General features: G+C 37.8%; 2 protein-coding genes and 1 pseudogene across 5 annotated transcripts in view; all 3 read right to left on the bottom strand.

Moving 5' to 3' along the window:
* The window catches only part of LOC107705737 (glucose-6-phosphate 1-dehydrogenase-like), a 12,767-nt gene extending 10,299 nt beyond the window's left edge, over nucleotides 1-2,468 (bottom strand). The window contains exons 1-3 of one of the 4 annotated variants that reach the window (XM_016509183.1): nucleotides 2,423-2,447; nucleotides 1,872-1,904; nucleotides 1,107-1,225 (exon numbers count right to left, since the gene is read on the bottom strand). In XM_016509183.1, the coding sequence (XP_016364669.1) occupies nucleotides 1,107-1,225; nucleotides 1,872-1,904; nucleotides 2,423-2,447 (177 nt within the window). Of the gene's footprint in view, nucleotides 1-1,106; nucleotides 1,226-1,871; nucleotides 1,905-2,230; nucleotides 2,400-2,422 lie in introns of those variants that run through there. The other 3 variants (XM_016509186.1, XM_016509184.1, XM_016509185.1) reach the window with 3 other exon arrangements.
* A 317-nt stretch (nucleotides 2,469-2,785) lies between these two features.
* On the bottom strand, nucleotides 2,786-7,609 carry LOC107705665 (polypeptide N-acetylgalactosaminyltransferase 6-like; annotated as a pseudogene).
* Nucleotides 7,610-11,552: 3,943 nt separating this feature from the next.
* LOC107705664 (adenylate cyclase type 6-like) overlaps nucleotides 11,553-12,379 on the bottom strand; it is a 60,392-nt gene continuing 59,565 nt past the window's right edge. The window contains exons 21-22 of the mRNA XM_016509054.1: nucleotides 11,885-12,009; nucleotides 11,553-11,799 (exon numbers count right to left, since the gene is read on the bottom strand). Coding sequence (XP_016364540.1) covers nucleotides 11,671-11,799; nucleotides 11,885-12,009 — 254 coding nt within the window. The 3' untranslated portion in view covers nucleotides 11,553-11,670. The remainder of the gene's footprint in view (nucleotides 11,800-11,884; nucleotides 12,010-12,379) is intronic.

The following is a 12,379-nucleotide window of genomic DNA, read 5'->3' as shown; positions in this document are numbered from 1 at the left end:
TTTTTTTTTTTTTTTTTTTTTTTAAGTATGCCAATCCACACATGTGCGGTTTCTTTTCTCAAAGAGTCAAGACGCTGCCATTGGTTAGTTTTTATTAGAATGTTTTCACAATAATTTAATTAGGACTTCTTACCTCCAACAATCCCAAAAACACCACCATGAAATGCAAAGCATGGCACAAACATTAATAAACACATGCGACAGAAGAAAAGCGAGGGGATGAAAGTTTGCAGCAAGGACTGGTGGGAGAGAGCCGTGATGTCAGAGTTTACAAAATAGCAACAGAATTTTAGAATGTGGAAACACTCATTCCACAAACTATATGCAATCATGGAAAGTGTGATGAAATCCGGTGATGAAACTGTATGCGCACCTGTGCCAGTTGTAATGTGCATTTCATTGTGCTTTACAAACTGGGAAGTTGTGGGGAGTGTGCGCATATATCTCTTTTCGGTAAATTTTCTGGGTAACACTGTAGATTAGGGAACACTGTTAACTAAGAGTTTTCCCACAGCAAACTTCTAATCTGCTGCTTATTGATAGTAAGTAAGGTAGCTGTTGTAGTTGTCAAGTTTAGGTATGGGGTAGGGTTAAGGAATCTAGAATGTGGTCATGCAGAATAAGCCATTAATATGTGCCTTACAAGCACTAATAAACAGCCATTGTGTTAGTAATATGCATGCTAATATGCAACTAGTTAATAGTGGATATTTTTCCCTAATCTAAAGTGTTTCCATTTTCTGAATAAGGTGTTTACATGCAACAAATGTATGATATTCCAGGGGTGGGAATCAGAATTTGGGAAATCTGAATATTGTCTTAAACTGAATCAGGCCATTGGATTGTGGCGTTTACATGATTCAGTACTAAACAGACCACTTCCAATTTTCAATTAATTTCAGAATACTGATGTGCATAAAAAATGTAGTCACTCTAATAAAACAAAGTCACCCAAATACATGAATTCACACAACTTTGTAGCTCATCAGTAGATCCAAAGTATACAAAAGGAGTGACAATTAATGGTTGCAGATGAGACTGTATCAATTCCTCATTAGTAGGGACAGAGATTTTAAAATACCACACAAACAAACACGGAGACTCACCGAAGCCCCCATGATGATGAAGGTATGAACGTCAGACTGGTGAAATTCCGTATCATCATGTAGTTCTTTCCTCAGCTGCCCAAACACTTCGGAGCGTGAGAGGGGAAGGCTCATCTTGTCTGCCAAGAGGTCAGAAAAAGATTAAACCGCAGATCTCACGTTGTCCTTACATTCATACAGTCAGATCAAAAGTATGTTTATGGAGTTATATTACAGCTGTATCATTTCCATAGTCATCAGGATGGACGATAATGCTGATACAACACATAACTTAATGACAACAAAAACAGCAAAACTGCAAAATAACACTTTTATGTGCATGTTAATCAGTCATCGCCAACCTCAAAATGCCTAAATAAAGAAACTGATCTATCTCTACTGAAAAATGTGACACGTAAATTCACATACAAAAGGTGTTCTCCAAAGAGCACTTTAACTAAAGCTGCCAACACACACACAGTACAATGTCAAAGGCATTAGTATGAATATTAAACAAGTGACACAATAACAACAAATAACACAACAGAACCACAGAGCAAGCTTGTTAACTAAATGGCCTGATTATGAAGACATACACTTGGAAAGAAAGTAGTCTAGATAAATTATATGGATTTGATGAAGTTATTTCACATGCAATAATTCCTACTTTTTAGGGAACATATAAACAACACCAACTACAGCTGTTCTAATAATTAACTAACTAGAAATTTGGCAAGTCACGTCACATAACTACTTGAATTTGAATTTTTTTTTAAAAAGTCCTACCACTGAGTTCAGGGACTGTAGTGTGTGCTCTCTCTGTGGCATACAGGAAAGGTACACATATAAACCTCGTCTGACAAAAACACAACCTCCCTCAAACCCACACTCTGAACTTACCATGTTATTAGCACAATCCCTTATTTAACAGGGCTCAGCCCTGGCACTGACTGGACTTACAGCTTGCTAATAATTTTATGCAATGCATCGCATTCACAACAAATGCCTTAAACATAGATATCTGGAATAAATTTAACATCAAACGGTACATAATAAAGCTGGTAAAGTAAAAGCTGAACTTAGTAGACCGCTGAATATACACTGCAGAATCAAACGCACTCACTGCATGACAACATGCTACTTACTTATAGTGCTCTTTACTTAAAACAAAAATAGCAGGACTAAATAGCAAGCTAAACTTAAAGAGCTGTAACAGACTCAGCGCAAAAAATATAACAATAGCCACTACAGTGTCATTCTTTAAGACAGTTTCCTCCTTCCCTGTTGAAATGACACGGCGGGTTTGTGTGATTTTATTGGTGGAAAGAGAAACTCACCAGCGCTCGCTCGACTGCCCATCATTGCTGGAGAATCAGACGTCACCGCGCAACTGCGCTGGGGATAAGAGCGGTGGGCGGGGACAGACGACAGGAGGGAGGGGCTTGTGGCAAACAACCCACGTAGGGCGGTGATTGACAGCTAAACGCTGCAATGGTGAACATGCTGAACGCTCTTCAGCCCAATGGAGAGCGCGCATGCGGAATATCTAATGAGTGTTAAGTCCCGCTGATAAGAGCTAGAAAAAAGTCGAATGAAGAGCTCTGGAAGAATGTCAGCGTGACATTGCAGATAAAAACAAACAAACCAAAATAAACTAGAACAAACGTATTTAATAATTACAACAATTAAGCATAGTCGCATAGATATTTAGTATAAAGCTACTTCAATGATTTAGACATTTAACATTACGTTAACAACTGCAGAACAAACAGCATGCTCTATTCTATTCTGTTGCATTAGCGCCACCTTGCGTTAATGTCCATACTTGATTGGATTTTTAAGAAGCCTGGCTCAGAGATAAACCATTCAATCCACTGCACAATTACATCCAGTCATTGCACAAGCTGCTTACAAAAAGACATTTTCATTCATCAGCTTTAATTTATAAACACATTGGTCAAATGCTACTACAACTGAACAGCGTTTGATGCGAGTAACAACATTGTTAATTAAAAGTGTGCATTATTTGACAAACATTGATTTTAGTGCATTTAATCAGGTTTAATTTAATCAGCCCAATTTCATTTGATTGAGATGAATAATTCAATTAAGAACTCCTGATACACTGCACAAACCTTACATTAGTGCGAAACAGTGATGCAACATTATTCACTGCACTTCTGTTTTGTGCAATATTCCAAAAAAAAAAGAATCAGATAATCTGATGGAGGACGAACCTCTTTTGAGTTCAGATCAGATGAAAGACCAATGCTGATAATTGATAGCAGGGTCACAGTTTTTCATGATGATGTTGCCATACTCCACCATTAAACACTTACTAAAGAGAGCATTATGGAGAAGATATATCTGCAAACAATTGCAAATATATAAAAGGTAAGATAACACACATTAAAGATCAAATTTAAATCTCTAAAAGATAACACCCACAAAAGTTTGAGATTATAAGATAATTTTGTGCCATAATACTGCACTCATTATTTGTGACATTATGCAGCCAGAGGCAAAGGGATGTTGGGAGATGTACCACACCTGTTGGGAAACAAGAATCAAACTCCATGTCTGCTGTGGAGCAGGGACGGTTCCTTCGCCCTGAAAGTTGCACAGCTCCACTTGCACGGGTTCAGGCTCGATCGTCGCATGCAGACACAGCTGCTTATCAATATTATTCCTCCGCTCCTGATGTGACGTGTACTCAAAATACTACAAAGCAAAACAAATGTTTAGAAAGGTATAGAAAATTGACCAATAATAATATTTTAGCGCTATTTATATACCATTATAATATTTAGAATTAGCTTTTTTTTTTGTATCTTCCATTTTTGTTTTATTTTATATGCAGTGTGCTTTTGTTTACTTTGGCCAAACAAGCAAAACAAATGTTTGGAAAATTATTAAAAATGGCCAATAAAAAATAACGTGCGGATGACAGCAGTAATCATAAAGTACCTGGTTTATTTCCATGTTGTGGCAAATGAATAAAATCCCTGACTTCCCTCCAGGATTCTTCTCACCAATATCAAGACAAGTGTTTGTGGCAATGTTCTTCAACTACAGACACAATATGTACAAAAAATTAATATTTTGCTGGTAATAGCTATTATTGTAACAAATCTGAAATTATAACACTACATTACCGATCCAAACAGCACAGGGTTCAAATCGGGCACAAAGGCCTCGGTGTAAATGTTCTCTAGGTACCAGGAGAAATTTTAGCAATGCAGCCTCTCTCTGAGCTTCAACCGCTCACTGATGTCCCCATATGATTTCTGTGCTCCTCAAAGGTAGAAGAGAAATATGTGAGCTTTACAGATAAGATTTTGTAATCATTTAAAATATTAAATGCGTTATCCACTTCTCTCACCTCCGCTGCAATAGCAGCAGCTTTTTTATTTCTGTTGTAGAAAATCTTCTTGTAATCATCCATCCAGACTTCTGCGAGGCGAACCTGGTTGCGTGTGATCACATCTATGCCTTTTGGAAAGGAATGCGGACTTTTGGTGCAAAAGATGTGGCCGACCACAGAACAGGGAATGATCTCTAGACTGCCTCCACACAGCCATACCTGCAAGAGACAATACATAATGTATGACAGCAGAAGAGTTATTTTTAGTATTATTTATATAACATTATATTATTTATTAATATTTTGAATTAGCTTTTATTTATACATTGAGTTTTCATTGTAATTTTTAATAATAATTTTGTTATGTGCTTTCATCATTTTTATTTGCTTTTGTTGTTATATATATATATATACACTTCTATGTATCTTTAATTTCAATTTTAGTAATTTTCGTACTTCAACTTTTCTATTTCAGTTGTCATTTTTATTATACATTTTCTTATATATTATTTTACATTTTATTATGTTATTTTCTTCTATATATTATTTTTATTTTGGCTTTATTTGAATTAAAGAATATTATGTTTAATAGTTTTAGTTAACAATAACAAAACTGTATCAGAATTATAATGAGTTATAGTAAATCATTTGCAAATGACAAATGTCAAAATCTTCTAATTTTGTTAACAATAGTTCACTCAAGGGATGCAATTTTACTTAATATGTGGACATGAGAAAGGTGTCTCTATGTGTGTTTTTGTAGATTTGCCTGACAGGATAGGTTTCATCTTTGCGTTTCACCCTCTCTTCTTCAGGTATAGTCTCCCAGCCAAAGCTCAGGATCCAGTCAAAGTTCCCACGGCTATGCGTGCGGGCTGACATCACAGGCTTTATGAACTGTAGATTGTTCTTGTCGATGACAGCAATGCTTGGGCTCACAACTGTGGTAGGTTCTTGAACTAACGAGGCCAACAGAGGCTCCAACCAACCATAGAAACACTCACCTGAGAAAACACACACAAAACACACACACTTATTTGGCCAGTGGAAAAGAATGAGCTCAACTCTATTCTAAAATATTTAGCCTATCTGAGAACTATTTTAAACAGTTTTGTTTTTATGGATATTTTAATATATTTATTCTAAAATATAACAAGGATACTGGATGATTTTTAGCAATAAAAATTGTGTATGGCACAAATGGCATTCATAGTCCGTATCTCATATTCCCTTAATGTTTTGTGCCTTTGACAGTGTTAAACATGGTGTCACGTGGATGGAATGTGCATGGAAATGATATGCAGATGAGGTTATGCATAGTAAAACTAGGCGTTGTAAGCGCCATATATGGTGATTTCGGGGAGGAGTCGGGGTGGAGATGCACTGTACGCACAATCTTACCCTGACTGGGATTTATAAAGGGATTTTTGCACAGGTTCTGGCGTACGCATGGTTTTATAAATCTGAAAACTTGTGTGTACGTACACTTTTAGGATGAAATCTACGGAGAGTTTTATAAATGAGACCCCAGGTCTTTATGATATTCTGGTCTCTAGATATGGCTTGGGTCCATCCTTCAACATAAGTTCATAGAATTTGTTTGCTCGTTTTATTGTCTACCTTATTCAAAGCAGGTACCAAAAAATGCAATGCATGTTTGCCTTTACTCACCTTGAGTACTTGCATCATCCACCAGTATGATTTAAGTAAAACAGCTGGTGAAGTGTGTAAGACACTGCAGATGGTGTGGAGAAGAGTGGACCATGCCTCTTTTGTGCAACACAATGATCACACTGGTAGTGGGTAACTGCAGACATCTTCTGAGCTTTTGCTCAATGCATCTTGAAAGAGTAACAGTGAACTAGAAGTGTGCTACATGATCAAAGGGTAAAATATGAAAAATTATACTCAGTCTGCTTCCTATGGTACTCACTCAGGGGGCCGCGTGTCGACACCAAGACTGCGGTGGAAGGACATGCGATCACTGGCAAACTGGTTAAAGCCATTTCTAGACCCTCCTGTTTCTCCCTCAGCTCTGCAGGTGTCAAGATACCAGTGATGATGGGCTTTCCATCAGCTCCAGGTCCTTCAGGATCCTCCTGAGGTCTCTCAATGTGAGGCCTGAGCTCCTCCATGCTGTAGAATCCAGAGGGACACCTGGCATCTCCAGATAACGCTGTAGCCTCTTCAAAGGGTGGTTTAGAGGTATTCATCTGAAAATCCCAGATGCCGCTGGAATTCCTACCCATACCGCCTCTGTATCTTGCCTTTAAGGAAAGACCTTGAAACCAGTAGCTGGCAGACCTCCACCCTTCTAGATCCAGCAGTAATATCCATAGTATGGTGATTAAAACTGTCAGTCCCAAGATGCTCAGTTTTATGGGTAGTGCACATTGAGGATTTCGTAAGCGCATCCTACAAGAAAACAATCCAAACTTTGAGCACATTTCTGTTTCAACTTCAACTTTATCTAACTTCAGCCATTTGTGGCATCTGAAAAAACTGCAAAGTAAATTAGTTTGTGCTGTTTTCAATTTAGTTGTTAACATGAAATGTCAAACAGTGGCAAGAGTGTTCTTCATTGTGACATTAATTTGTATGAGCTCATATTAATTACGGACACAATGAGTGAAACATGGAATATGCGGATTCATTTGTCACACAGCAGAACTATTTTAAAGCTACACTCTGTAAAGCAGGTAAAAATTCCTCATTTTTAAGTCGCTTTGGATAAAACCATCTGCTAAATGACTAAATGTAAATATAAATGTAAAAATAACCTGCACGCGTCAAGCGGAAGAACATTGTTTTGGTAGTGCTTCGGCTCTCCGTGAATACATCCAATAGTATCAGACAGGCATAAAAAAAGAAATGTCGAGTAAGGAAGAAATCTAAATACTACTCTCTATTAAATAACTATTTTAATCTCTAAAAGAACCACATAGCCAAACCTAAAAGACTAAATAGCAAAGTATTAGTATTTGTAAAAAAATAAAAAACACGTAGACAAACATTGACTGATGCGAACTCTTTCATTTGAATAATTATCTTATAAAAAGGACTGAGGTGGCTCAACTCAAGTGCTTACCTGTACCGAAGCCAAGCGTTGTAATCACTTTTCAGTTGTAAACACACACACACCCCCAAAGAAAATATTTAGAAAATGGCTCGGTATTAAATTTTCTTCAAGCAGTAAGATTACTATGCCAGGTGCACCCGATTGGATAATTTAACCCTGGGTTTATTTCCTCCACAAACAAGTCGTTAACTATAGGACGGCGAACTAGCAAGTGGACGGAGGGGATATTTAATAAGCAAGCAATATCTATGACTTCGAAATGCTTTAGGGTTTAGGTTATAAAAGTGCTGATAAATAAACGGGAGATGAGGGGGCAGTGCAAGTATGTATCCATGGCAACACATTAAACAGCGTTTGAAGACAGCGCGTGAATCTCGTGTTCGACTCTTTTCGGTGCTCGTTCGGTGCAGCTCGTTCTTTCGGCGGTTGTTTAGCTAGTTATCGTAATACAGTTGTGATTATGGCATTCTTCGGAATCACATATTTGGGCTATCAGAACCCTTTTGGGGACAGGATGTTAACATCTACTCAGAACCAACTTACACGAGGTAAGGTTGCTTTGGTGCGACTCTGATACAGGCGCTTAAGAAAAGTCTTCAGCACATCTGTTTACCTACAGTAGTGAGGTCCGATATGTTCCTTTCAGACTCATCAGACCTGCATCTCGGCAGTCAGAGCAGATATCAGGACTTGAGCAGACGCGTTCAGAGGTGTAAGTTCACACTAAATCCATCAAACACCCACATACTGAATCTATTACTCTGAGAGTTCATGTAATTATGCTCGGACAAAATGGAGGAATTCTCTGTTAATAAGTGATATCAGTGTGAGATCTTGTGCTTCCCTTTCAGCTCCTAAAGAACTGTATCGTGTACCTGTGACAGACAACCAGCAGTACGGCTGGTGGGTTTCCAGTGGTGGCCTGAAGAACCAGGAGCCTTGGACCCAAACCCGTCGCTTCCCACGCAAAAACAGCGAAATGACAAAGTATGAAGCTATGTAGGCTAATGTGTGTCTGTCAACAGACAATTAATGTGTAATGCTTGAATGCAAATTTCACTTCTTTTTTCAGGTTTGTGAATGAGATGTCAATGACCTGCCCAGACTTCAGCTTGTTTTGATTCCTGGTCTATAAATCTGTTGGACAGTATGTTCACATGATGATCACAGTCCCATAATACTTCAACACTGCAGTGTGTCACTTCGCTTTGCAGATCAGGTGGTGCAGAGGACACACAACTCACAGTAATGCAAGTCTAGCGTATCCACTACACATCTATGGCTGTGCCATATTGTTTATAGAATTTAGTGCAATAAATTAAGTTCCATACTCTGTGCTAAATGTTGTTCTTTGCATATACATGCATTATGGTGGCTAAGTCCAGTATTAATAAAACAATGAACCATTTGTGACAAAACGACCTGAAGCAGTTTCCATTCTAAACATCTTCCTGAGGTTAAGTTTTTACTAGACCTCTAAATGTTTTGAATCTTCTTTCGTTAGTATCAAAAACTGACCACAACATGATGATATAATGATCTAGGATTATGTTAAGTTGCGTTAACGATGGTATTTAAATTACAGCTCACCAAATGCATAAAATCTTTAATGAGCAAGGCATCTTGATTTACACGCAATTCTCATGTAGGGTTTTGAAATGCAGAAATGAATCGGTTCACATTGTTAAAATTTAAGTGATACTAGTTTGATTATGGAAGTGATTATCATTAATTGCAAATAAATTAAAATCTGATCCCATTTTTTTGCCCAATAATGGTGATAAAACAGGTGACATGTTCTTATCAATAATTTGAAGTAAATAAAACTCTTCAAATTCCTATGCAAACACAATGTCTTATACCAAAACAAAATTTAAAAAGGGATTCAAACAAAACCACAATAAAAAGCAATCACAAAAACCAAATAAAACAGACATTTTTTTTTTTTATTTTTAGAGGGGAAAAATTTGTCAATATTCATAAAGTCTTTTTTCAACTTGCCTTTGCAAAGTTGAAGAGCTCGTCCCTTTTCTAATCCTTCGAATAAAGTAAAAACAAGAATGAAACAACTGAAAGGTAAACGAAAATAAGGAGACGATCAGGAGTCGTTCAGCCCTGATCTAGACAGAGGCCCCAGTGTGAGAGTCAGTAGTACTACAATACACTCCTGCTTGTCCGCAGTACATCAGATACTGTGTTTGCTTCCCTCGCGCTGAATCTCCACTCGTGTACGCTTTTATTGCACATACTGGACGGAACAACAGGGCCCCCTGCCTTTGGTATGAACGTGATCAACTGACATGCAATGAGCAAGCTACGATCAGAGCAAGTTTTCAATAAGTGAAGAACACAGCAGGAAAAAGACAAGTGCTTTGGCCATCATGCAAGCCATTACGCTGAAAGAGGTGACCGAGTTAACGAACGTGGCCGCAATTGCGTCGCGTCCACCGAGTGAATTGCACAGTTTGCGTCGTAGACAGTCTGATACGAAGAGGCACTGTTATCATATGCTGAAATATGTTCAATTAAGGCAAATGCACTGCAATTCGCACTGCACACATGCAGTGTATGGGAAGTCTTCCATGTTGGCAATTTGAAGTTTACGGTTTAAATATGTATTTTCCCATGTGGCTTTTTCCTTAAAGAGATGTTCACTACAATGAAGCAGAACAAGCGGTGGAGGGAATATTGTTGATCCGATCATACGTCACTGACTGCAGTTGATCCGTTAGTACCAATTCGCTTGAACGCCTCGATTCAGGTCTTTGTTCCCTCTCCTCAGCTGGAATGGAATCAATTGAATAGATAAGAACAACCAGAATAAGAATTTAAAAAATGGATACAGAGGTGATACAAAATACTCAAACATTAGAACTTCAGGGAATCAAACAAACAAAAATCGTAGAGAAGATACCACAATCAGACATGCTGTTGAGCTGTTTAGTTTGGCAAGAAAGCAGCTAGTTGTATCATAGAAACCTCACAGTGAAAAGAGTTATGCCCCTTCGAGATTACAAAGCACAGTATTCAGTCATAATTTATAGATATATTTCTTTCGTTTTAAAAAAAGTCCTTCTAGAATGAATTGGATCTCGATAAACGGTCTCGTACCGTGGTATCCAATGCCGTGGCTTTTCCCCAGATGCCTCCGAAAAACTTTTTTTCCCTTTTATTTCATTTTGTACCAAAAATACTTCTTTGAAAAAAGAAGAAATGGTTGACGGAACACAAAATAAAACCGAAGTCTTCCTAGAGAACGCGTTGAAGGCCCAGACCTGGTCGTACTTCCAAAAAAAAAAAATCCCTATTGTTCCACAGCTTTTCCAAACAGTTTTCCATCTAGAATTTGTCGTTCTGAAGGAAAAGCACGACTTTAAATTAAATCATTCAGTCCTTCATATGATCTGGTGCGCAATGCTCTGCCAGTCACCCGCATTGCTCATCAATCAGTGTAATTTACTGTAAATGATAAGACGTCATGAAAACAGGAAAAAAATCGAGGGGTGAGGACGTCAGAGCATTACATAATATTCAAACTTCCGCAAACATTTTGACAACTTCTTTTCTATTAAATACTTTGGTCTTTGGTCAATAGTTCTCTTCTTAATTTATACAGATACTGTATTTGTACACACACACACAGATATACGAGCGTACGTGTTTATGTACGGTATAAATGTGTATGCGCTTTTCACACTTGTTCCATAAAGGACTTTTTGCACAAAACATCAAGATCAAAATAAATAAGGAATTCCGAACAAAACATGAGTACCTGTATTTATATTCTCCTGAAATAAGAATAACGGAGGGAAAAAAATGTCACACAAAAATAAAACTGGAGAAAAAATGCCTTATGTACAGCGTTTTTCTTCAGCAAATAAAGGCCTTTATTAAATAAACAGACTTTGCATCTTTCAAGCAGCCTGAGGGAGAGGCTTAAAAACAATCGTCCTTCAAGGTGCACAGCCATATCCACGACCGCCATGACTCTCCAGTCTGGAGTCTGCTTTGTTTTGTTTTTTTCCAATAATCTTCCTTTTTTCTTCAAGTGATGGCGATGGCTACTTGTTTGTCTTCTGCTTGCCTCTAGAAATCCTCCTCTCTGGGGAATTGTGGGAATCCAAAGGAACTCTAGTGTGCTGCTAACTGTTGGGAGGTCCGTCGTTCAGGAAGTAAGTGGTCATCTCACCCTTGCCTTTCACCTTAACGACCCCTCGACACTCCAGCTGGTAACCTTTACTGGCCAACACCTGGTGCAGGTCTGTGGTCACCTGCAAGACATCCAGTAAAACATCAGAAAATCACTACTAAATCACTTGCTCCTGATGACTATGGCATGTAGGCTTGAAGGTTTACCTGAATATGGTCTGGGACCCCTGTACTGTCCATCCGACTGGCCACGTTTACTGTGTTTCCCCAGATATCATACTGGGGCTTTCTGGCGCCAATAACTCCTGCGACCACTGGCCCAATGTTCAGTCCTGCACACGCGCACACACACACACATGCATATGCCAATTTAGAAATGTACCCTTAGTATTCATGTTGATTTCTAATGGTTTTAAAAAAAACGTTCATTTTCAATTCATGTCATGTGATGTCATGTAGTAGTATACTACTATAATATACTAGTGGTATATTATTTATATACTCCTATAGTATACATTTTTTAATTTTGATTTTATATATTTTAGTATTAAATGTCATTTATTTTAATTTCAGTTTTACTAATTTTTAGTGCTGTCAAACGATGAAAATAAAAGTTTTTGTTTACATAATATATGTGTGTGTACTACTGTGTATATTTATTATCTATATATAAATGCACAAACATACATGTGTGTGTGTGTA

The sequence above is a fragment of the Sinocyclocheilus rhinocerous genome, unplaced genomic scaffold (genome assembly GCF_001515625.1).
Source record: "Sinocyclocheilus rhinocerous isolate Xijiao unplaced genomic scaffold, SAMN03320098_v1.1 scaffold263, whole genome shotgun sequence".
NCBI classification, from domain to species: domain Eukaryota; kingdom Metazoa; phylum Chordata; class Actinopteri; order Cypriniformes; family Cyprinidae; genus Sinocyclocheilus; species Sinocyclocheilus rhinocerous.
This window is presented reverse-complemented; position numbering and strand designations above follow the sequence as displayed.